This window comes from Phasianus colchicus, chromosome 15 (genome assembly GCF_987193195.1).
Source record: "Phasianus colchicus chromosome 15, bPhaCol1.hap1.1, whole genome shotgun sequence".
NCBI classification, from domain to species: domain Eukaryota; kingdom Metazoa; phylum Chordata; class Aves; order Galliformes; family Phasianidae; genus Phasianus; species Phasianus colchicus.
This window is the reverse complement of record NC_143450.1, coordinates 17,577,867-17,600,686: the sequence shown is the minus strand read 5'-3', so window position 1 is coordinate 17,600,686 and position 22,820 is coordinate 17,577,867. Positions and strand designations below refer to the sequence as shown.

General features: G+C 39.0%; 1 protein-coding gene across 5 annotated transcripts in view; it reads left to right on the top strand.

The window, feature by feature from the left end:
- Positions 1-22,820, top strand: part of AFF4 (ALF transcription elongation factor 4) — a 49,421-nt gene that overhangs the window by 15,353 nt on the left and 11,248 nt on the right. For 4 of the 5 annotated variants that reach the window (XM_090150918.1, XM_090150914.1, XM_090150915.1 and 1 more), the window contains 13 exons: positions 1,933-2,059; positions 4,575-5,366; positions 6,666-6,710; positions 7,629-7,715; positions 12,530-12,566; positions 14,309-14,357; positions 15,654-15,674; positions 16,214-16,268; positions 17,262-17,299; positions 17,649-17,811; positions 18,339-19,256; positions 19,973-20,061; positions 21,168-21,405. In XM_090150918.1, coding sequence (XP_090007044.1) covers positions 1,937-2,059; positions 4,575-5,366; positions 6,666-6,710; positions 7,629-7,715; positions 12,530-12,566; positions 14,309-14,357; positions 15,654-15,674; positions 16,214-16,268; positions 17,262-17,299; positions 17,649-17,811; positions 18,339-19,256; positions 19,973-20,061; positions 21,168-21,405 — 2,655 coding nt within the window. In that variant the 5' untranslated portion in view covers positions 1,933-1,936. The remainder of the gene's footprint in view (positions 1-1,932; positions 2,060-4,574; positions 5,367-6,665; positions 6,711-7,628; positions 7,716-12,529; positions 12,567-14,308; positions 14,358-15,653; positions 15,675-16,213; positions 16,269-17,261; positions 17,300-17,648; positions 17,812-18,338; positions 19,257-19,972; positions 20,062-21,167; positions 21,406-22,820) is intronic. The other variant, XM_090150917.1, reaches the window with a different exon arrangement.

Sequence of the window (22,820 nt, the reverse complement as noted above, 5' to 3'; positions counted from 1 at the left end):
ACAAAATACGAAGTAAACCCACCCCTGGTGCCCATACAGCCCAGCTGACTGCTCGTGGAGATGTTTATTACTTGCCGTGTGCTACACAAGGCAAAGGATGGGTACTAGGAAAAGCACTTTTTAGTGTTTTGGATAACTAATTTTGCAGGTAGAGTCAGATCAGCTCTGGTTTTGCTCCAGCTCTGAACTGGACCGGGTCTCTGCTTTAATGTTCCTGCTGTGTGACACTGTTACAAATGCTGAGCGGGTTTCCTCAGCAAAAGAGTTGCAACAGATGTTGATACGGTTTTGAAGGGTGATGCTTGTCTGTGTAAGAGCAGTGGAGATCCTCGTGTTAAAATGTAACTCTCTACTTGTAAAGGTTAATCATCATCTTCTAAAGAGAGAGTTGTGCATGATTCACAAGCTTAGTGCTTTCATGGGAATGAACTACTCAGGGGTGGGTGAGGATACTCTGCTCCCTGCTGACATTTTTGATAGGAAAATGGCATAGATCCTAACGGTTGGCTTTAACAGGTCACTGTCTGTAATTAACTCTGACATTCATTTCTGTTTAAATCTTGGATATATGAGAAATCTGAAGGAGGAAAAAAAAGCTGCTTATACCTCCAACTTTCAAAGCAGGCTTACGTTTTGCCATTAGGGTGAAAATTATGTTGGTGGTTTGGCTGCACTGCGGTGTGCAGGGCCCTCCCTCAGCAGGCAGACTTGCATTCACTTGCAGTTGCACGAGTTCAGCTGATTTTAGCACAATTGGAGAAGTGATTTTCAGATGTACGTTAAAAGTTAGCACATTCCTAGGCTTGATGTCAGCCTCAGATTGGATTGTGCTGATGCTTTTACCTTATTTACAGTGCAGGTATTTCAGGGAAGTCCATAAAACTCACACCCTAAAGCATCATGTGTTTAAACTTACACTGGAGATTTCTCCTGGTTTTGATGTCCCTGTGGATTTTTTTAATAGACAGAGCAGTAGAAAAAAAAATGAAGCCAGGTGAGTAAGAAATTGCAGTGAAAGTTTCAAATGATTTTAAGGTAGAAAGCACAAATAATGGTTTTTAAAAAGCTGAGTGGTTGGTGGAAGTTCTGCCTAGAATGGAATAGCTGGTTTTGTAGAGCTTACAGGTGAGCTCTGTGGCAGGCTTATGATGCTGTATTTTTAATAATCAGGCAGCTGTGTGAAAATATGAAATAATGACTTTCTGAGCAGACACCTTCTTCATTTTACACTTAGATTGGAACAGTATTTATGTTCTGGAAGCACCTATTGTAATTTTGTAGATCAAGAAGGCACTTTTATAAATCTCTTAATGCAAAGTACAGTATGGCACACAAAATGAGTTAGAGACCTTATTTGTCCCTTATTTTGTTTACTCCTGTAAGTCCTGGTGCTTTATGAGCCACAAAGGAAACCATTGCTGACTTGTTTTTAGATTTTGTGTTGCTAGAACTCGACACATTGCTGTTAATGCAAGCAGCAAGACCAGACTTCCAAGGCAGATTTGTAATACACGAGGTTTCTATTTTTTTTTTGCTGTGCATTTTTGCAGTAGGAGAACATTGTAAAGTGAAGTGTGCTGTCTGCTGGGCTATGAGGGGGGCGATCCTTCTGGATTTCCTGGAATCTGGACAAGCTCTGGCTGCTGCATCGCAGTGCCAACAAAGCTGAAGGCTCCAACTTCCAGTTGTTTTCCTGAGGACTCTGTGATTTATTTATTTAACTGCATAAACTGTCCCTATCAGAAACACTGTAGGTTAGAGCTGCTCTAAATGTGAGATGGTTTAAGCTGGACAAACTTCTTTTCAGTTTTGAGGAGCTGCAGTCAGCGGAGGGTTCTTACGTGGGATCTCTTAGCAAAACAGGGGTAACTGTGTGCTGCCATCCCTCCTCTTTCCTTCTGTGACCAGGAAATTGTTGGTTGTTTTTTGCAGCAACATGAACCGTGAAGACCGAAATGTGCTGCGAATGAAAGAAAGGGAAAGGCGGAATCAGGAAATCCAGCAGGGTGAAGAAGCCTTTCCGCCCAACTCTCCTCTCTTTGCTGAACCCTACAAAGTTGTGAGTTTATGCCATTTTTACAAATGCTTTTTTTTTTTTTTTTTTTTTTAGCAGAAATTGTATGGAAATATGTACTTCAAGTCTGTTTTCATCTGAAATCTTTTTAGGTTGGCACCTTAACCAGCGTTTGAACAAGTATTTGGACTAATTGGCAGATTTGAACTAATGCTTATGAAGCAGGGACTGTTTTGAAGTGAGGAAAGGGATAATGAGACAATATAATTATTTTTTAAAAAAACCTTTATTTTGCTTCTGCTGCAGTGGTCATTTAAGTGGTACTATTTAGAGTTTTTATTACATAGTTCAAAACCCACTTTGAAAACAAAACCATTCCCTTATCACAGTTTTGTTTGCAGGAGGTCAAACATTGCAACTGAAGACTTTTCTCTCGCAGGAGGGAAGCTGTGAGGTGGTTGTTTGATTCCTGTCCTCCCTTTGCTGTGCATGATAACCAAATCCCACAAGTATGAAGCTAACTAAAGCTGGTTGGGATTCAGTAAAACTGATTTGGAGGGCAAAAAAGAAACAACGCAAAAAACCCCAGCAGGTTTTTCAGGAAAGAACTCCTATAACTGTGTTGGCAACAGAAGTTTTTCCAGTATAAATACCAATTAAAAATTACATAACTGAGTAGAGAGGGTTAGCTGATATTATTTTACTACTAAGTAAAACTTTATATGACCAATGCATTACAGACCTTATGGTGATGGTGTCTACAGTTCTTAAAATCTCGCATGCAGCCCACCGATACATTCTTTGAAGCACTAGTTAGTGTTTCAACTATTCCTGATCAACTTTAAGTGGTGCTGTATGGAACTACGACTCAAAATCCCTGTTGAAACTTGGCTGGAGGCCTAGAATTTGGCTGCAGATTAAATAAATCCACTTTCTTTGCCCAGAATAAGAATTAGAATATAAGAAAATAACAACATTGAGTTTATAAAGTGCTCTGTCCACTTATTTAAAGTCAGCTGTAATTCTCAGGGAAAAGAGAAAATTTTGAGGGAGAAAAAGATGAACAGAGAAGGAAAGAATTGCATTACTGTAGTTGGTTGGGGAGAATTGGGTCACTGTGACTGTTTATCTGTAGGGGTTTAAGATAAAGGGATCTTCGGATCATTTCAGTCATATTTTTCACTTGTGTGACTACTTGCTTTTGCCTGTTTCCTTTACCTTCTAATACATGGGACTAAAAACTATTGACCATATAGATTTTTAACAGCAGCTTCATTTTTTAGAGAATAAGTATGAATTGGGCATCAGTAAAAAACACTGAAGTTCATTTGCCTTTCTTTCTGTAAACTGTCAAAATAAGTGTAAAGTATTTCAAAGTATTTTGTTCCTTTTCCTTCCCTTCTATGCCTGTAGGAATTTTGTTGTTATTTTCTATGGACAGATGTTTGTTTCCTCAGTGTCCACTAAGACGGTGGTAATTAGGGGTGGATCTATATTGGAGATCTTTTTTGATGTACAGTCAAGAGAGAAGTTCTAAAGGGGCATTTATGCAGAAGAACACATAGAAGTGATGTTTTATTTGCTAATGGTAGTTCTTTCATTCAGCCCATGGTAGTCTTTGATAAAAAGATACAGCTGACATTTGAGTTTGCTTCCTTTCTCCTGCCTCTGTAAAAACCAATACTTTCAGTAATGCTTTTCTTTGAGTTTTGTGTCCTGGGCATTTTTGTGTCTTCCCAGACTGAAGGATAAATTTTCTTCACAGATGCTTTGTAGGCTGTATGATAGCTGGGCAAAGTTGCAATTAGTGTTAAAGTTGATCAAAGATTTTAATAGAATCATTAGTTACTTCTTTGTTAGAAGCAGACAGATGTTTTCTGTTTTTTAAGTTAGTTGGCTTTTCAAAATTTAAGAATTCAACATGAAACAGAGAGAACAAGGATTAATGAAAAAAATTAAAGATCAGAAACAGACTTTGAAAATAAATATCTTCCAATTTTCAGGCAGTCAAATAGAGAAATAACTCAGTAGTATTGTTGACCCTTATGGTGAGTTTCTGTCAACAGGGGAAGTTGGGCAGGTTATCTGCCATCTTTCTGAGCTGGTGTTGGTGTACACTGGTGCTGTTCTTATAATATTAAAAGGTTTTAGAACATGGGATTTAACGATGGGGGAATCTCTGTTCCTTACATGGCTCTTATGGATATTATGGATATCTATGGGCAGTCAGTTCATATTGGGAGCAATAGCTTCGCCCATGAACAGAGGTGGGGAAGGTGGAAAATGCCCATGTGATTTTTCAGTAATTAGATATCAGCATAAGAAAAGAAGAAGTGCTGCTGAAGTACATCTTTTCTGTATGCCATAGGGTGTGAAATTACTGCTTAAAGAACAAAATTGGGAATCGGAAACACTAGCGAAAAAAGACTTGGATGTTAGCCATGATCTTAGCCTTGAAATTTAGATTAACTACAATAGTTGTCAAGTCAATTAACTGAAAATGAAATTGTGACTTTAAAGCTGTGTTTTGCATTTGCATTTTCTTTAATGATTTTCACAGACCAGCAAAGAAGACAAATTATCTAGTCGCATACAGAGCATGCTTGGTAATTATGATGAAATGGATGATCTTATAGGAGATAGATCGCTACCAAAGCTTGTTGGAATTCCCAAACCTACTGTACCATCAACAGCAGATGAAAAATCAAACCAAAGTTTCTTTGGTGATCAGAGACATAATACTAGCTCACATCAGAGTAGCAAATGGACTCCTGTAGGACCAGCACCTAGCACTTCCTCACAATCTCAGAAACGGTCCTCGGGTTTACAGAGCGGCCACAGCAGTCAGCGTGGCAGTGGCAATAACACTAGCAGCAGTGGCCAGAGGCACGACCGTGACTCGTACAGCAGCAGCAGCAGTCGCAAAAAAAGCCAGCATGGATCAGAACACTCCAAATCCCGTTCTTCCAGCCCTGGGAAACCACCTGCTGTTTCTTCATTAAGCTCCAGCCATTCGAGATCTCATGGAAGTGATCATCACAGCAAAGAACATCAACGCTCAAAATCTCCCCGGGATCCGGATGGCAACTGGGACTCTCCTTCACGTGTGCCCTCATTTTCAAGTGGACAGCACTCTAATCAGTCTTTTCCACCTTCACTTATGTCCAAGTCCAGTTCAATGTTACAGAAACCCACTGCTTATGTAAGGCCAATGGATGGACAGGAATCCATGGAACCAAAGTTATCCTCCGAACACTACAGTAGCCAGACTCACAGCAGCGGTGTGAATGAGCTGAAGCCTAGCAGCAAGGCACATCTAACCAAGCTGAAAATACCATCTCAACCACTCGATGTAAGTTGTTATTTACTGGATTCTTGAACGTGAATCCCTTTGGGCTGGGATTTTCCAGCTTCTTTAAAATCTCAATAAACTTTGTTTACAGTAAATTTTATATTTTATTAAGTAAACCATCTTAAACTTTTGCAGTGAAGACCTGTATTGTCACTGGGAAATGCACAAATGCTTCTTCCATACGGATACTGTGATTTTTGTTTAGCAAAGCCTATGAGATGTACTGAGAAGGGCTAACCTAACCCAGACTGACAAGTTTTCCTAGAGTACTTTAAATCATAGTCAGAAGTTGGTAAAATAGCAGGATGCTCAACTATTTTGACAACCTGTATACATGTATTGTCTTTACTGTGAGCCATGTTGTCTTAGACAAGTGATGCTATCTGCCTGCCTCAGATTTTCATTTGAAGAATGTAATAATTTATAGATAGCTTTGCCTAAGCAAAATAAGCTAACTCCAAAGCATGCCAAACTGACAAAAGTTCAGACTTCTCATCAGGTATGCTGAATGCAGAATACTGTTGGGCACTGACATTGACTATAGCTCACATACAAGGAGAGTGCCTTTCTTAATAATAAAATGTCATTGCATCTCATACTATTTGAATTGTAGCTAGAAAAAGAAAACAAAACAAAAAAAACATTTGTGCCTGGAATTTCAATAAAGAGCAAAATAAGATCCAGGAAACAGGTAAGGAGAGCTGAAAAATGAATTATTTCCATATTCTGAAAGACTTCATGTGCTAACATTGACGGAGTAAAACATGCAGTAACTTTGCTTCTTTTCTGTTTGTAGTGTCAGGGATGCAAAAGATTTGTAGTTTCACAGTTATTGCTGTTTCTAGTTTCATGCTGTCATCTATGTTTTACTTCATAATGCAGCTTGCCTTATTGCATATTCATGGTCATCCATTTGAGTTCAGATATTATACAGTCATGTCTTCCCAGGGATGATTGAAAGCTATGATTTTTTTTTCCTCTCTCAGAAGTTTTTAATATCCCTGACTGCTTAAGATCACTTTAACTGTCAAGTGAAAAGTAAGAGATTATTGTGGCAGTTTCATAGATCTGATGTATTTGCTTTTCATAACTGGATGTGACTCATCCTTTAAAAATTTGAGTCTATCTGATATTAAAATTAATGTTGCTGAAAAGAATTAACAAGATCTGTTTGTATCTCTATAGAGTCTAGATGAATCATGATAAGGACCGAAGTTTATTTTTAACTGCTTCATACCCCTGGGATCTTTTAGAGAAAATCTGCTTTAGGAGACATTAATCTTGAGTTTTGATTTCTAGGCATCAGCATCTGGTGATGTGAGCTGCGTGGATGAAATTCTGAAAGTAAGTTCTCTGTGGTTTTGTTCATAATTTATTTGTTGAATACACAAACGTTACTAAGGAGGTGGAAAGTACTCTGCACTGGATTAGTACCTTTCAAATTGGTTTGACTGCAAGTCATTACAGGAGGACTCCTCAGTTAATCCTCTAAAGCAGGTAGACTGGGGAACACTGGAAGCAGAACTGTGCATGCTGGGCATGCTCATCTCCTGGATATCCTCATTGAATTGCTTTTCTTCTATCCCAACCCTGTGCTGTTCTCCTCAGAATTAACCATTTCTTCCACCAAACTAGAGTCCTTACATTCCAGTATCAATTTAGGTTATAATAATTTTTTTCTACCCAGCAGCAGACCCTTCTTTTCTATATATGTTATTTTCTCAAATCTTTTTATTCCTCTTGTGACCCCTGTTCTTATGTCTGCTATCACAAAGGTATCATTGGATGCCCCGTGAGCATTTGCATAACTTACTTGTTCTGATCTTCAGTACTCCACGGTTATTGGAGATGCTCTGAGTGAACACAAGACACTTTCTTTCTGGCTTCAGGCTTTTGATTTTCACTTTTGTCTTCAAACTTTCTGTGCTTCCCTTTTCCAGGTTTCTTCTTTTTACCCTTTGTCTCACATGCACTCTTCACAGCCTGAAGTGATCAGACTTCAGTTTCTGTTCAGGCAAACCAATTTCATTGATTTGTGTTTTGTTGCTGTGTCTTATCTGTTTTCATGGGCAGAAATATTTTTGTGCAAAATCTTCATTATACGTTTGGGAAATTAAGATTTGAATATTAAGCTTAGTGAATTATGAACAGTGAACTGCAAATTGAAAGGTAGTTACCATTCGAATCAGGATTGAAATTTGAAATTTTTGTGCTTTTGCTTTGCTAATAGCTGGTTGTTTTTTTTTTTTGTTCTGGTTACAGGAGATGACCCATTCTTGGCCTCCTCCACTGACTGCTATTCATACACCATGCAAAACTGAACCATCAAAATTTCCTTTTCCAACAAAGGTCAGTGTTGTGGTCAAATACTGAATGCTGTTAAAAGATTAGCTCCTGTTAATGGTCAAGATTTTGGAACTCTTTTAAATTGAATTCTGTACAGTTCTATGTTTGTGTCCATACCTTGAATCTCTTTATCTTACTTCACAGCATTGTTGTTCTTACAAAGAATGTCATTTTGTTTTCTCTGGTTTACACAGAGTGGTTTGCAAAAACGCATGTGAGATTATTTTAAAATTAGTTTCATAAATTCAAACTGTCTTTAACGTATTTGTGAAGTTTTAAAATGCCATAGAGCTTTTTTCTCTGCTGGGGAAAACACTTTGCACTATTGTTTGCAGAAGCAAGCATTGCTTACCTCTATCTGGCAAGCAGTGGTAAATGCTAAGAAATGTAAATGTACTTTTCTGCTTAAACTCAACTTTCCTCATAATTTTGAAGTCCCTTAGTAGTGCTGTGAGGTCTTACATTTTTCAACTACAAAAAAAAAAAAAAGTTAAGTTTTCAAACCAGACGCTTGCTAAAGGAATTTTGAGGTCACTTGCCCTGAAAGATGCCTTCCTAGCATCCCATGTGCTTAGTAACTACTGAAGTGTTTAAGCTGTTGATTTGAAGGAGGTTGCTTTTTGTTGCTGTTGGCAGTATGGGCATATTTCCAGGAGACCTGCTTGAGCTGACACCTCTGAGGAAGGGGTTTTCATTCTCAGCTCTCAGCTGCTTGCTCCCCCTCAGGGCTGGATCTTGCATCCTCAGCAACAGTGCGTTCAGTCAGACTGGCATCAGTGACTGTTTGCCTTGAAATGCTGCTCTGTGATCTGAAGTATTTTGTAGGCTGATGAGTGTTCAGGGGAGATAGTTGTGGGTAGTGACTTTAGCAAGTACAGTTTGGTTTGAGGTAGCTGAGTAATACATGAAATCACGTTTTGCTTCCTGTATCTACTGATTAACAGAAGTTGATTTAACTTGAAAATATAATTCTTCTCAAGACTCAACATATCTCCAAAATGGGTTGCTAATGTGGCATGATGCCATCTTGCAGAAGTTATAATGGTTGCCTTTTAAAAGTTGCCTTCCTAATCATGAAGGCTCCTCTTTTCCTGACCAGACTGCTGGTGCTTTTTTAGCACCGTTTAACTGCTCTGTGTTTCCCGTTTGATCCAAATTGTTTCCCAAACCATTCAGTGAAGTACTTTTTAAAAATTTTCTCCCTGAGATCTCTAATGAAATCTGTCAAAACAAATTGTGCTGTTACACAAATGTTTTAACATCAACTTTCTAGTCTTCTTACCATGAAGATGTTTTTGAATTTACTTTCCCATTTGAAAATCAGCTCTAAACCCCAAAATAAGCAGGTTGAATTAATCTTTATAACAATCTAGTTTGAAAAGAAAGGTGTTCTGTAATTTTGATGGTTGGCCGTAAGTAAATGTTCTCGTGAGCCCCTTGTTTCCTCACAGTGGGAGAAATGTTGAAGCTGGGTGATTTACCCAGGAGAGCTGTGGGCGAATGCAGCTTTCCAAAAGGCTCCAACTGCAGCTCATGATTGTTTTTTGACCGAAGGTTCCAGGCTGTGTTGCAAGTGCACATTCACCAAAGTCCCACAGACTGATGGAAGGTTAAGTGGTTCTGTTACTGCCACTCCTGGATAGCCCAGAGCTATGGGCAGCTCTGGTGTCAGCAGCCTCTGTTGTCAGCGTTCTTCTCTCAGTGCCTGTTTGACCTGGGGAGGGGAAGAAGGTGTGCAGAAATACAGAGGCCTCTGTGCTGCAGAGAGGAACTACATAAGATTGCACAGCCTTGTTGACATCTGAACACAAAAGGGAGGCTGTGTTTTTCTTCTTGAATCTGTCAACCTGGGTTGTGTTTCTTCACTAAGTTTGTGAAAAATTCCATTTATGGCTGCCACGAGTCTTTCGACTTTTTGTCAGCTTTTTTATTTTGTGGCTGCACATCTTAGCCATGGAACTTTGTCAAATTCTCTGTTTCCAAAGTCTGTAATTTCCTCTGCCTTCTCCCCTCTGTCATTCTTGGCAGTGGGATTTCTCAGAATTCCAGCAAGTTAGTGAGCCATAGGCTTGTACAGCCCAGACCCGGAACAGAATGCAGAGAGCTGAACACAGCACTGGTTTACTTTGATCAAGCCACACTGTTCTAGAAAATCTCATTCTCTTTAATATTGTGTTTATTTACAAGTTACATGCTGCAGCATTTCACAGCATTCCTTTTGTGTGCAGAAGTCTGGTACACTTTGCCTGCACGTAGAAAATTAGGCTCATTTTGGTGGATGGGTGGATTTTATGTGTAAGACTGCTGGCATAAGATCATTTTCCCTGTGTGCAGCGAGTGTTTGCAGGGACCCAACATCCCGACTGGGGCCTGTCTGCATTGCTATAAATATATCCTGTAATTATCAGGAAGTCTTTGAATCAGAAGATAAAACTTCATGAAAATAGGTCATGAAAAGTTTTATGAGTGCTGTGAAAAACAGATTCCTGACTCTTGATAAAAATGTTATCCTATGACCTAACACTCTATAATTTTATCCTACGTAAGTCTTTTTAAAGCCATGGGCTCACAGTCAAAAACTCCAAAGCAGGAGGACTGGCGTGTTTGTAAAATATATCCAGAAATGCAGCTGTTTCTTAGTGGGTGGAAGCTTTCCATCATAAGGCAGGGACCGTGACATCACTGCCAGCTGTTGTGGCTGCGTACCTGAGCTGTGACCTGCAGGACCTGCACACATCTCAGCAGAGGTCTGCTGTGTCTCCAGGTTTGCTCACTCTTGCCCTGTGCTGAAGTAATTGTGAAGGCAGTGGTCAGTTGTGTCAATGCCTTGTAATCCAGAACTTTCTTCTGAGAAAGGAAAGTGAGGTCTGACCTGGGTTGTCAGGCATTAAATGGAAACGGGTCCTATTCACCACAGCTTGCAGTGCAGCCAAACCAAAAGATAAGAATTATATACCTAACTACCATTCTAATCCCACCACCGTTTTGTGTCAGAGTACAAGCAATGATTTTGTTACCTGGTGAAGTGTCTTCCACCTAACTGCAGCAGCCTGCTGTGCTTTTGTGAAAAGCACGTCCTTCCTTTAAAACTTAATTTCTTCTTTCTCAAGAAATTGCACTTGAAAAAATATGTATTTCTGTTTGTTTATTAGTCTTTGAGATTCTGAAAGGCATATTTATTCAAAGGCAAAATAGATGGCGAGTTATTTGGAAGCACATTTAAACATAACACCTCATTAAAGTGCTCTTAACTGGAATAAAGCCTTAGAAATAGGAGGCTGGCTGAGGTGAGCATTGAGGCAGACACGTTCTGCAGAATTTTTGGTATGTATACTGGTGAGAACAGTGCCAGTTACTCATCCTGTGCTCAGCACAATACAGTTGTTCTGCATATGTGGTATTTTGATTACTATAGGGTCTTTTTTTTTTTTTTTTACTTATGTTTTATCAGTCTTGTCTACTCATCTAAGTTGATAGGAAAAAGGAAACTGAGGAATCATGCTTGCACTCATTGAACCTATGTGTAAGATAAGAATCAGTTTATATGCTGAAGAGAGTATGGCTTTTGCTTTCTGTTGAAGTAAGAAGGCTTTTCTACAACTTGATCTTGACTTTGCAGTTGAAACACAGGTTAACTTTAATGTCTCTTCTTTCAGTTAGTAAAATGAAGGGCATTTGAAACATCTTAAAGTTCTCTAAAAGGTTTTGTTTTTGAGAAAATTGCACTCTTTCTCTATACCACTGGCAAAATGCTCATTCAAGTCATTATTTCGACTGCCGCCACTTTTGAAATAAAAAAGCTAAAGGAAGTTGGATATATGTAGGTATGCCTTGCCAAGTAGAGCTTTTGTGTGTTTATAAAGTTATGTTTGGAAATTGCATACGTGACTGCATACATCACTGAGCTGGCTGTTTCGAAAGACTGCTGTGCAGCTGTACCCCAAACCCCTGCAATTCACTGTCACTATCAGTTTGGTGAATTGACTCAAATAGTCTCAGTTTTTATGCTGAAGGTCAGCATTTGTCCTCATTTTAAAAGGAGGTCAGGAAGGTCCTATTTTAAAATGGCACACTAGCTTAGAAGTAGGTTTTTGGTAACTCGATACCCTCTGTGTATTTGTTTATTTTAAAAAAAAAAAAAAAGTGTTTAATGTTTCAAGTGTTTGATAATGTACTGTGTTTCAGGAGGCAGAATTGGGTTTTCTGGAACAGGAATACCAAAGATCGTGCCAGTGCTAGAATTGGCAAGGCTTTATCTTTCAAAGCTATATTCATAGACAGCAAATCCATTATACATCCAGGCAGGTATTTATCACTATCTATTGGCTTTTGTATAGCCAGGTTGCCCAGTTACATGAGGATTTGGCTGTTCACCAAAGACAGAGGGGTGAAGGTGAGAAAGGGAAGATAGGGCTTGCAGAAGTTACGCAGTGTTTCTGGAGTTTCAGGTACTGTGTATGACAACTGCACGTGGCCCATCTTCAAAGCAAGCAGGCAGGGACAGATGGCTCAGTGGGACAGATGAGCTAAGGATGAGAAATCTCAGGTGCTCTTCCCATGTGCTTGCTGCTCTGCCACAGCTGGTGAAGGCAGCTTGGGCCCAGATAAAGGCTTTGTGTTTCTAGTTGGCTGTTACTGTGGGGTTTTGTTTTTAGCATGTTGGTTTTTCTTTGGGAGTAGGTGTTGGTTTTGTTTTGTTGTTTTTATAGAGGATAGGTGCCATCCTTTAAAGTCAGAACAATAGCTTGATTATGGCATGATTTTTGATATGTTAAAATTCCCTTTGAAAAAACTCCTGTGATCTTTTATTCCCCTAGGAGTCTCAACAGTCCAGTTTTGGCAGTGGAGAACAGAGTAAGTATATTAAACTTCCTTTCCTATGTGCTGTGTTTTTGTTACAATTGAGTATTGTTAGTACCCCTTAAGAAGTCAGGCTTTTAAAGAATGAGACTCTCCAGACTGGAAATGGAATGGACCGTATGTTAAGATTGTACTTTCTCAAGGTCTACAAAACAAACACTTGATTTTATTTGTGGCTTCTTGTTGAGAACTGGAGAGTTGATTACTGTTATGTAATTCACTCATAACTTCTAGAAAAGGGGAAAGAAAAAAAAATGTATCTTCAATTTGTTGTTACTTTTTGAAAATAAGCTTCCTTGGTTGATTTGATTGAAAATAGCTGAGTGTGAAAACAAAGCACCCACATAGAAAACCCCTGGGCATATTGGAAAGCAACAGAATGCACATGTTCATATTTTAATAAAAAAAAGCACAATGCATTTTCTCCTTTTTCTTGTCCACTTTCACTCTGGTGGCTATAAAAATCAAGGAAAACTGATCAAGGACTCAAGTTGGGTCCCTGATGCTCTTGAGTGTATTATCCCAGAATGTATTTCCGAATTTTAGACAAATGCACCTTTTATTCCTATTTGACTGTATCTTCATTTTGAATATTACTGAAATGAAGCATTTTACCAGGTAACGTATCTGGCAAAACTGAATTAGATTTGTGCTGTTGCCTTCCAGCAGCCTTACCGGTCCCTGTCAAAGTGATTAAACAGATTAAATAGTAAAAGCGGAATGGTTTATTCTTAGGTATTCACAAGCAGCTTAATCTAAACACCTAATACAGTGGGGAATTAGGAAAACAAATTAAGACTTAATTCCATGAAGCTAGCCAATAGATTTAAATTCTGGAAACATCTGGTCTTTTAGGTATGTAATCAGAGAGGCGGGGTAGATAAAAGCACAGAACCATTTCTCAGCTCCTGCTTCAATTTTCTGTGAGACTTCTAACAGCCTCGAGTCTTGTTTCTGTCGTGCTATGCTTAGTAATTTACTAGAACTAAAGAACAGGGAAGGAAAAAGAAGACAAACTGAAAAGCAGATTATATCAGTATGTGTTCGGACTGTAGGATTTGGTTTATGAGTTTGCTTTTTGGATTCAAAGACTTTTCATTCACCAAAAAGCTGGGTAGGAATGCTGAAACATTAAAAAAAAAAACTTGATAGGCTGATTGATCTCCTGTACTCAGCATGCAGAAGGTAATAGAATAATTTTCATGGAATGGTTTGGGTTCTAAGGGACCTGAGATTCCATCCAGTTCCAAGCCTCCCACCAGACCAGGCTGCTCAGGCCCCATCCAGCCTGGCCTCAGGCACCTCCAGGGATGGAGCAGCCACAGCTCTCTGGCAGCAGTACCATGGCCTCCCCACACTCTGACTAAGGAATTTCTTCCTAATATCTAATCTAGACCTCTTTTACTTTAGGATAGTCACTTCTATCCTACCTCAATAGAAGCAAACAACCTTCAGAAATAAATTAAGCATGTGTTGGCTTAGACAGCAATGATTTGAAAAAGCCTTCTAGATTTTCTTGATTAAAGTGGTTGTTTCTCTTGGCATTCTGTCTCTGCTCCGCTCACTTGGTCAATCAGTGAGAGGCTGCACCTGACGTCAGCTGGTCCCTCTTTCTCCTGCTCACTCGGCCATTCTTGAGTTTGTTTAGCTAAGCCTGTTTGCTTCTGGCCACTTTGGAGTGACTGTTTTGCTGTCTGAGTTTAAAAGTGTACAGCTTTTTTTCTTTTGCCTTCTAGAACGATATAATCCTTCATCAAAAACATCCAATGGCCATCAATCCAAATCGTAAGTAGCAGTTGAGAAGAAAACATTGCTCAAATAACAGTCAACTTTTAAATGTAGCTGCTGCTTTAATAGAACGTGTCAGTTCTTGCACACTCTTTGTCATGCTTGCATTTAACTGACAGGGGAAAAAAAGGCTGTTTTCAAGCCATTTTCAGGGACAATAGTGCAAATAATGGTGCATTGGTGTAAGTAACAAAAGCACTGTGTCTTCCTTCCATTTTGCTGCCCTCTTGTCAGCTATAGGATGCTGAGCAGGAGTTTGGCCCTAGGAATTGGCTTGTGAACTGGAAAGGTATCAGCATGTAAGAATGGGCAGGATGGGGCAGGATTTACCAAACGTGCACTGCTAAGCTGTCAGCTGGAAGCAGCTTGTTGCAGTTGCACAAATTGGATGAGGAACTGTTCTGTTATTAGAGAAGATGGTAAATTAAGTTTGGGATCTAGTTAAATTTGTACTACTCATTCTCTTGTGACTGACAGGCATTTTTATTAGTTGTGTACACAGACCTAACATTATGCTTCATTAATCAGACATCAGAAAGAAAGAATAAAAAGCAGCAAGAAGATTCTAACTGTGGTCTGCTTTATTCATACCTGAAAATTGATTATATGCTCTTTAAATGGAACTTCCAAACAGAAATGCCCATACCAGCTGATGGAATGTTTATTGAAAGCGATTGTGGAGCCTGGAGATCTGGAATTCTAAGTTAATACTTGCTGAGATGCAGTTGTGAAATGAAGTTTAGTTTTTCTGCTTGTCTGTGTACATTTTTCAGTATTAATAAAATTAAAAAACGTGATATATGAGAAGGAGATGGAAAATAATTGAAGACTAGTTTGTTTGTTTATTTATTTATTATAGACTTAGTCAGTTTTCTGAAAACATGAGGTTTCAGATGTTTATACATGGCCACTTCAATAAGTGGTAGCAATAGCAGTTCATCATTTGGCTTTGCTTTTGTTGTAGCAGTGATGAAAGAGCTGTGCTGGTTCCAGAACAGGAGAATGCAGGAAGATGCAAGAACTAGAGTTAGCACTGAACATTAGTTGAAGTGAGGTGCATGGGAAGAGGGATGAGAAGATGTTTGCTGTGTCAATAGAATTTCTGATAAAGTGATTGTGCTCTGTTCAAAAACCATTAAAAATGAGATAAATGCATCTTTTGATAAGGGTAGCAGCGAAAAGTAGATATGGAACTAGATTCTTGAGGTTGGTGTTTCTTTTCAGATTATAAGTAGAACAGCTGTACTGTGAAATTGGGAAGTATTCTAATCCTTTCTTATCTTCTTTCTCCAGATGTGAATCGAACCAGACAGAGTAAGATGTTTTATTTTTGTAATAAAGGTGTTTTTAAATAAGCACAAATACCCCACTATGTTTTCATTGTGTTCCTGTACTTTCAGTATCATTAAATAGTATGTGCATATATTATACCTTTGAAGAATAATACAAAATCTACCTTGTAGAACAGTCGGGTTTTTGCCACTAGACAGGAAGCAGTCACAAGTCTTACATTTCTTAATTCAATGTAAAAAAGTATTCTTGGCCATTGTGTATAAGAGCTTGAACACAGATGTTTTAGCTCCTCCTGCATTCGTAAAACGTGTCAGAATTCCTTTCTAAACTTAAAAGAATGAACAAAGGAATCAAAGCACTACAGTCCATAGTTTTCTCTAAAGAATGACTTAATTTGCTATTCTTAAACGTTAAATGTTTTAAATGGTAACTTGTGGATTTCACCCACACACCCAGCTCTGTTGTATAAACAGTAACTTGTTGGAATATAGAAGAATGCTTTGAATGTAATTAAGGTACATGGAAAAACTTGTCTCACTTTCTCCCTTTTACTTACTTAGTATGTTGAAAGATGACTTAAAACTTAGCAGTAGTGAAGACAGCGATGGAGAGCAGGTATGTTCATGAGATACCCAAGTTTCAGAAAGATATACTAAGTATATTGACAGTTTGTTACTTCAGCAGTGTTCAGTACTCCAACAGCAAAGTAAACTGCTTAAGGAAGATTTGCAATTGAGATACAAAAAACAGTTATCAAGTTTTCAAACAAACTTCGGGTATTCTAAAATGCAAATCTGGGGAAAATCATCTGTTTTGTACCTAGAGAGTCACGCTTTGTTTTCCGATGGGCTTTCCCTGTGAAATGGAAACAGTCTATTCCAAACACACGCATGATGGGCTGCCACTTAGAGAGAGAACCCTCATGTTCTGCTGTGCTGGCTAAGGAGTGCGTGGCACACATGGTTCCATGCAGCAACTAGGATGAGAGCTGCTGTGTGTGTCTCTTACTCCCAGGTTGCATCTGTAACCACAAGTCTAGAAGCTCCTTTATTTTTATCATCTCCTTTTTCCTCTTTGTTGGTATTAATTTTGTGCAACTCCAGCCAGAGGCATTCAACATGCTGAATAAAACACCTGTTGAATTTATGCTACCCAGCAGTAGCCCACACTAATTTTTTTGCTGTTTTCAGTTCTGCTGTTTTGTTATTTTTTCACATGGAAAACTTGAAGATAGTACGCTTAGTTGGTTAACTGCTAGGACATAGGACATTTCTGGAGTAGCATGCTAAAAATTTGTATCATCTGGCTCTAAAACATGGTATGGGGGAGTGGAGAAAATAGGAAGTCTCAGAACTGCTGTCAGAATATAGAGGGTTCTGAGATGACACATTTATGGTAAAAGCTTGGATAAAAGAACTCTGATTTATTTTTCCTTCTATACAAGGAAAAGGCAGGCAAATTTAAACTTTTGTATTTCTGAATTAGAACACTCTTCAGGCTAAGTATTTAAAATCTTTAAGACTTTAAACCAACACTTTGCAACGTAATTGCATATATGCAACTCTAAAATAACTTCTAGAAGCCTCATGCTCTTCTTCTTAATTGCAGGACTGTGATAAGACAGTGCCACGGAGCACACCTGGAAGGTAGGCATTCCTTTACTTTCTGTGCTGCAATCCAACAGTAGTGATGTTTGGTCCAGTCAGCACTCCTGGCTTGATCTCATTTCTAAAATCAGTGATGTTGTTTGTCTTCAATGAGAACAGAAGGTGATTAGAGTTTAATCAGTGGCTAAATAACACACATTCTGCAAATTATACGAACAACATTGTGAAGGGGGGGGAGGGGAACAAGGTGAATTGTGCTCAGCTGCATTGAACTCTTTAGCAAATGTTAGTTAAAATATTACATTTTATTCTTCCTAATGGAAGAACTTCCGGGATGCCTTTGTGTACTGAGTAATGTTTGTTTATTTTTCTTCCCTGTTGTTTTCAGTAGTTCTGAACCTTCACAGCATAACAGTGAAGGAGCAGACAATTCAAGGGATGACTCCAGCAGCCATAGTGGATCTGAAAGCAGTTCAGGATCTGACTCTGAAAGTGAAAGCAGTTCCAGTGATAGTGAAGCTAATGAACCGTCACAGAGTGCATCCCCTGAGGTAGGATTTGTCACGCATTTGGGCTGTGGTTGGGCATTGATCCTGAGTTTTAAAAGCAGAAAAAATGAACATGTTCTCAGTTTCTTTTTTTTTTTTTTAACAAGAACTTCATCTGTCAAGTGTAGAATTATTTCCGCATTCATTCAATATTCTTTTGCTAAAGTACCTGTACTTGGATATGATAATGATGTTATTTATAAGCACACATTTGTTATTTGAGGTGATTTTTACCATAGTTATCTCTTGGAGTGCAGAAGTAAGATATGGGAACGGTAGCTTAAAAACCAGTAGCTTTAAGTCTGGAAAGCCATGGCAGCAAGTGCTTCCTGTGGATTGCAGCTCCTCTGGTTGAAGAAAAGGGAGAACTGCTATTTGTGATTGTATGCTTTTTTCATTAGTTAATGACCTCAGTTGCTCGGGTGCACCTCTTGCTTTGGCTTGCAGCATAGTACAGCTGCAGAAAAGATGGAAGCCATCTTACAGTGAAACACTGTATCTAACAGAGCTTTTTTTAAATTTGTTTTTAGCCAGAGCCACCGCCAACAAACAAGTGGCAACTGGATAACTGGTTGAACAAAGTTAATTCACATAAAGTGTCACCAGCTTCATCTGTGGACAGCAATATCCCATCCTCACAAGGCTACAAAAAAGAGGGACGGGATCAGGGAACAGGAAGTGGGTACACTGATCAAAGTGGATCCAAGGACTCGATTTCTTCAACACCTGGACGAGATTCCAAACCCACCCAAAAGGGCTCAGAGGGCAGTCGTGGCAGGCAGAAATCACCTGCCCAGAGTGACAGCTCAACACAGAGGAGGACTGTGGGTAAAAAGCAGCCCAAGAAAGCAGAAAAGACATCTGTTGAAGAGCCTAGAGGAGGTCTTAAAATAGAAAGTGAAACCCCAGTAGACATGGCAACAAACATACCTTCAAACAGGCATAAGGCAGCCACTAAAGGTTCCAGAAAACCTAATATAAAGAAAGAGCCTAAATCTTCCCCTCGGCCTACAACAGAGAAAAAGAAATACAAGGCTTCAAGCAAATCTGCCCAGAAATCCAGGGAATTCATAGAAACAGATACCTCATCCTCTGATTCAGATGAAAATGAAAGCCTGCCTCCTTCATCACAAACACCCAAATACTCCGAGAGCAATAGGACTCCTGTTAAATCTTCCATGGAGGAGGATGACAGCTTTTTTCGGCAAAGAATGTTCTCTCCTATGGAAGAGAAAGAGCTTCTTTCACCACTCAGCGATCCTGATGAAAGGTACCCACTTATTGTGAAGATTGACCTGAGCCTCTTATCAAGAATACCAGGGAAGCCTTACAAGGATGCTGATGTGCCCAAAGCAGAAAAGAAAAATGTGCCAGAGAAGCATGCAAGAGAATCCCAGAAGCAGCCTTCTGACAAAAGTTCTACGAAAGGCAAAAGGAAACATAAACAGGTAATAATACTGTAAATAAAATTTTGCCTGTTGTCTTAGCCTTGTAGTGTCTCATTACAGGGGTTAAGCATATGGCCCAGTAACCTGTCATACCTCACTATAGTGGCTCAGTATTATTTGGAGATACAAATAGGAGATACAAATACAAATTTAGGAGATGACTTTGTCTACCTATTCTGTGTAGAAAAAAATGGATAATTCCTGTGCCATTATAATAGGGAATATTGGAGTTTTCTTTTGGAGTGATGCGTGAGAGGCAGAAGGTTGTACCTTTAGATCTGTTAGCACTGTAGCTTCAGTTCCTGGAGGCAGCACAGATTGTGTACCCTGTAAACCCTTTGACTAGGTTTGATTAGGTTTATATAAAAATCTGGTCTTCAGCATCTCATGGAGACTTAAAGACTATTACGGTTTCTAGCATTCATAAGACACCTGTGTTTGACTCCCCAGCATAAAATCTGATTTTGTACCAAAACCTTTGGCATATTTTCCTGGTATCTGGTGATATGTTTGTTATCAAACAACTTGAGACTTCCACTTTTCAAATGTTTGATACAAGCTAGATGCTTCAGGGAATGTTTCTGTGGCCTGTACAAATCTTATTCTGTACACTGCAAGATGCCCACTGAATTAAATTGTTAAAAAAGAAAAATTACTGTATCTGTGAAGCATTAAATGTCAGTTATCTGGATGTGTTTCTTGTTTGCTGTATTCAGAATGAGGATGAAAACAGAGCCAGTGAAAGCAAGAAAACGAAACTGGAAGAAAAAGCTCCATCAGGACACAAGACTTCTAGCAGTAGGGAGTGAGTATCTTGCCTGTCTCTTCAGCACTGAAGGCTCAGGGTGATCAAAGAGAAGACTGATGCCCATCTCCATCTCTTCCTTACCTTCTTCCCTTCCCTCCTCAACAAAATGTCTCCTTATTAATCAGTGGGTAACATTTTGTGGCTTCTATTTCTTCAGACTGATTTTTTTGAAGTTTCCATTAGTTGTTGGTGGAAATTCATTTCCGTAACCAAAAACATTGACCAAATAAACCCTACTATGAAGGGTTCACCTTTGATATACTATTTCAGATCAAACAACTGACAGCTGGTATAATTACACCATGGAAAAAAAATTCTCTGCAGTGAATATTTGTTGAATTACTAATGTGTGAGAAACTGCAGCTTCTGGCTGCAGATGCCAGAAAGTCTTTCTGAGTTAAATGCTTTCTTTGTATTTGTTAGGAAATGTAGAAAAAATGGATGCTCGTCTGTCGTGTTTTTTTCCTTTACTCCTAATATTTTTTGGTTGCTAGTGTGATTATCTGAAAGGCACTTGGTTAAATGCAACAGCGTGGTTTTTAAAAAACTGTGAATAAATAGTTATTTCATGTACTGTTCTCTGTGAAAAGGGAAGCTAGAATTAGTGACTGTAGTCCTCAGCAGCCAAGGTAAGACTGTACCAAAAGGCTAATGGCTTCTAGAGAACAGTTATCTGGGCCATCTTTTTTTCTGAGCTGTCAGGCTGACTCGTCTGCAATAGACAGACTGGCGCTAACGCTGGCATTCATTTCTGACATTACAAGTGTTTAGGGTGTTTTTAAGAACTGTTGAGGGATGTGGTTTTATGGTTAGAACTTGCCTTCTGCGTTTTCAGGTCAGAACAGATAAAATGGTGAAAACTAGTTCAATCAGGCTTCATAATGTCTAGTTACTGTGGAGATTATTCTCTTCCGCTGAATCTGTCTTGCTATGTTCAACATTAAAAATCTTGGTGGTTTTTTTTTGGGGGGGAGGGAGCGGGCTTAAATGGGGAAGGGTGTGAGTCTGATTTAAAAGAAAAAAAAAAAAAGTGATGTTAGATTTTTTGTTTATTTCTATTTTGAAAAATAAAAATCAAAACTGAATGTATTCATTTTGTCCAGGTCTTTAAAACCAAGTGCTGTTAAAGAGAAGGATTTACTGCCATCTCCTGCTGCCCCAGTCCTTCAGAAGGATTCCAAACAAGAGCACGGGTCCCGGAAGAGGACGGTCAGTCAGTCATCATCTTTGAAGTCCAGCAGCAATGTTAGTAAGGACAGCAGCAGTGGCAGTAAAAGCAGCTCATCTTCTAAACAGAAGAAAATGGAGGGGAAAGGTTCTGGCAGTGCTAAAGAAACAAAGGTAAAGGGCCTGTTCTGTGAATGCCTTGAACTTATTTCTAGGCTTTGCAGTTTGACGTGCGCAGTGTCATCTAAATAATTTGCAGTTGAAGTTGAAGTGTAATTAGTTTCAGATTTGCCTTGTTTCATGCCATGGTGCTTGAAACTCTAAATTGGAAAATAACTTGGAATACTAATGTTTATTCCTACCAAATATTTATGTTAATTACTAAAGTGAGTTTAGTCATCTTTTGATGACAGATGCTGCTTATTTGCTGTTTAATTTGTTAATGAGAAATATCACTACAAATCTGTTTACCCAGAATGAGCAATGAGGTTACTCTTATGTCGCTGGAGCAAGTGCAGATCTTGTCCTCATTTTAAGGAGAACAGGAGCTGGGTCTGTGCACAGTGCTGAGATGCAAAGCTGTGGCTCTTCTTTTTCATCCTAGGATTCTAGAAAGGCTCATCTGATTCCAGTGCAGGAAGGTACAAGCTTTCTTTGGTTAGAGTAGAGAAAACTGTTGAAAAGGTGATGCAGAAAGCATTTTTTAAGCAACTTAGATTAAGGACATGTTTAGTTGGTGGGTTTCAAACATATTATAAGATGATGAGACTGAAAGGTCATGAAATGTAACATGCCTTTTCATTAGTATATAAACATGCATTACTGGACAGAATTTAACTTGTGAGGACATCTGAGTATCTGTGTAGAGCTGTTTCTGTTGCATAGCCCTATTTGAGTGTAATATGTTGGAGGGATTTCACCTTTATCTTTGACATTCCAAATGTACCGTTTGCCTTTGAGTGCTATAAAGTGTTCAGGAAGAATAATTGATCTGGGGAGGAGTAAAGCAGCGAATGGCATTAGCAATGGCAGAAAGTAGCTTAGTCATCAGGGTGGAGTTCATGCAATATTCAAACTGGGAGACCTGCTGGATTAATTTACATGCCATTACTGTGAGATTTTAGAAACCTGGGAAGGTTGCTTGCATCGGTGTCTCCTGCAGATAGCAGATTTGCATCGTAGACTGATGCTCTGGTCTTTCCTTATTCATCAGCACAGAACTGTCCCTAAACCAGCTGTTAACTTGTTTAATGTTTATCTTTTCATACTTTGAATATGTTTAGTCATGTCTTTTTTAAAGTAGTATATTCTTCCTGTATTTCCCTGCATGTTTTGGTAGTGTTTTATGTTACACTGGTAGAGAGGGCATTGCTGTGCAAGTGTAATGCCTTGCAACTTCAAGATCCTTCTGATTAGCAAGGATCTGATAAAGGCAGGTTATGAAATACTCTATGTAGTTGGCCTTTGGTCATGATAAATCCAAAGAGCTGAAAGCACACTGAGGCTGGGAAGTTGCTTTATGCTGTTGAGCTAGTAAGGACAGATTCATTTAGAATTCACAGGATGTTTTAGTGTCCCTTCTTTAGCCT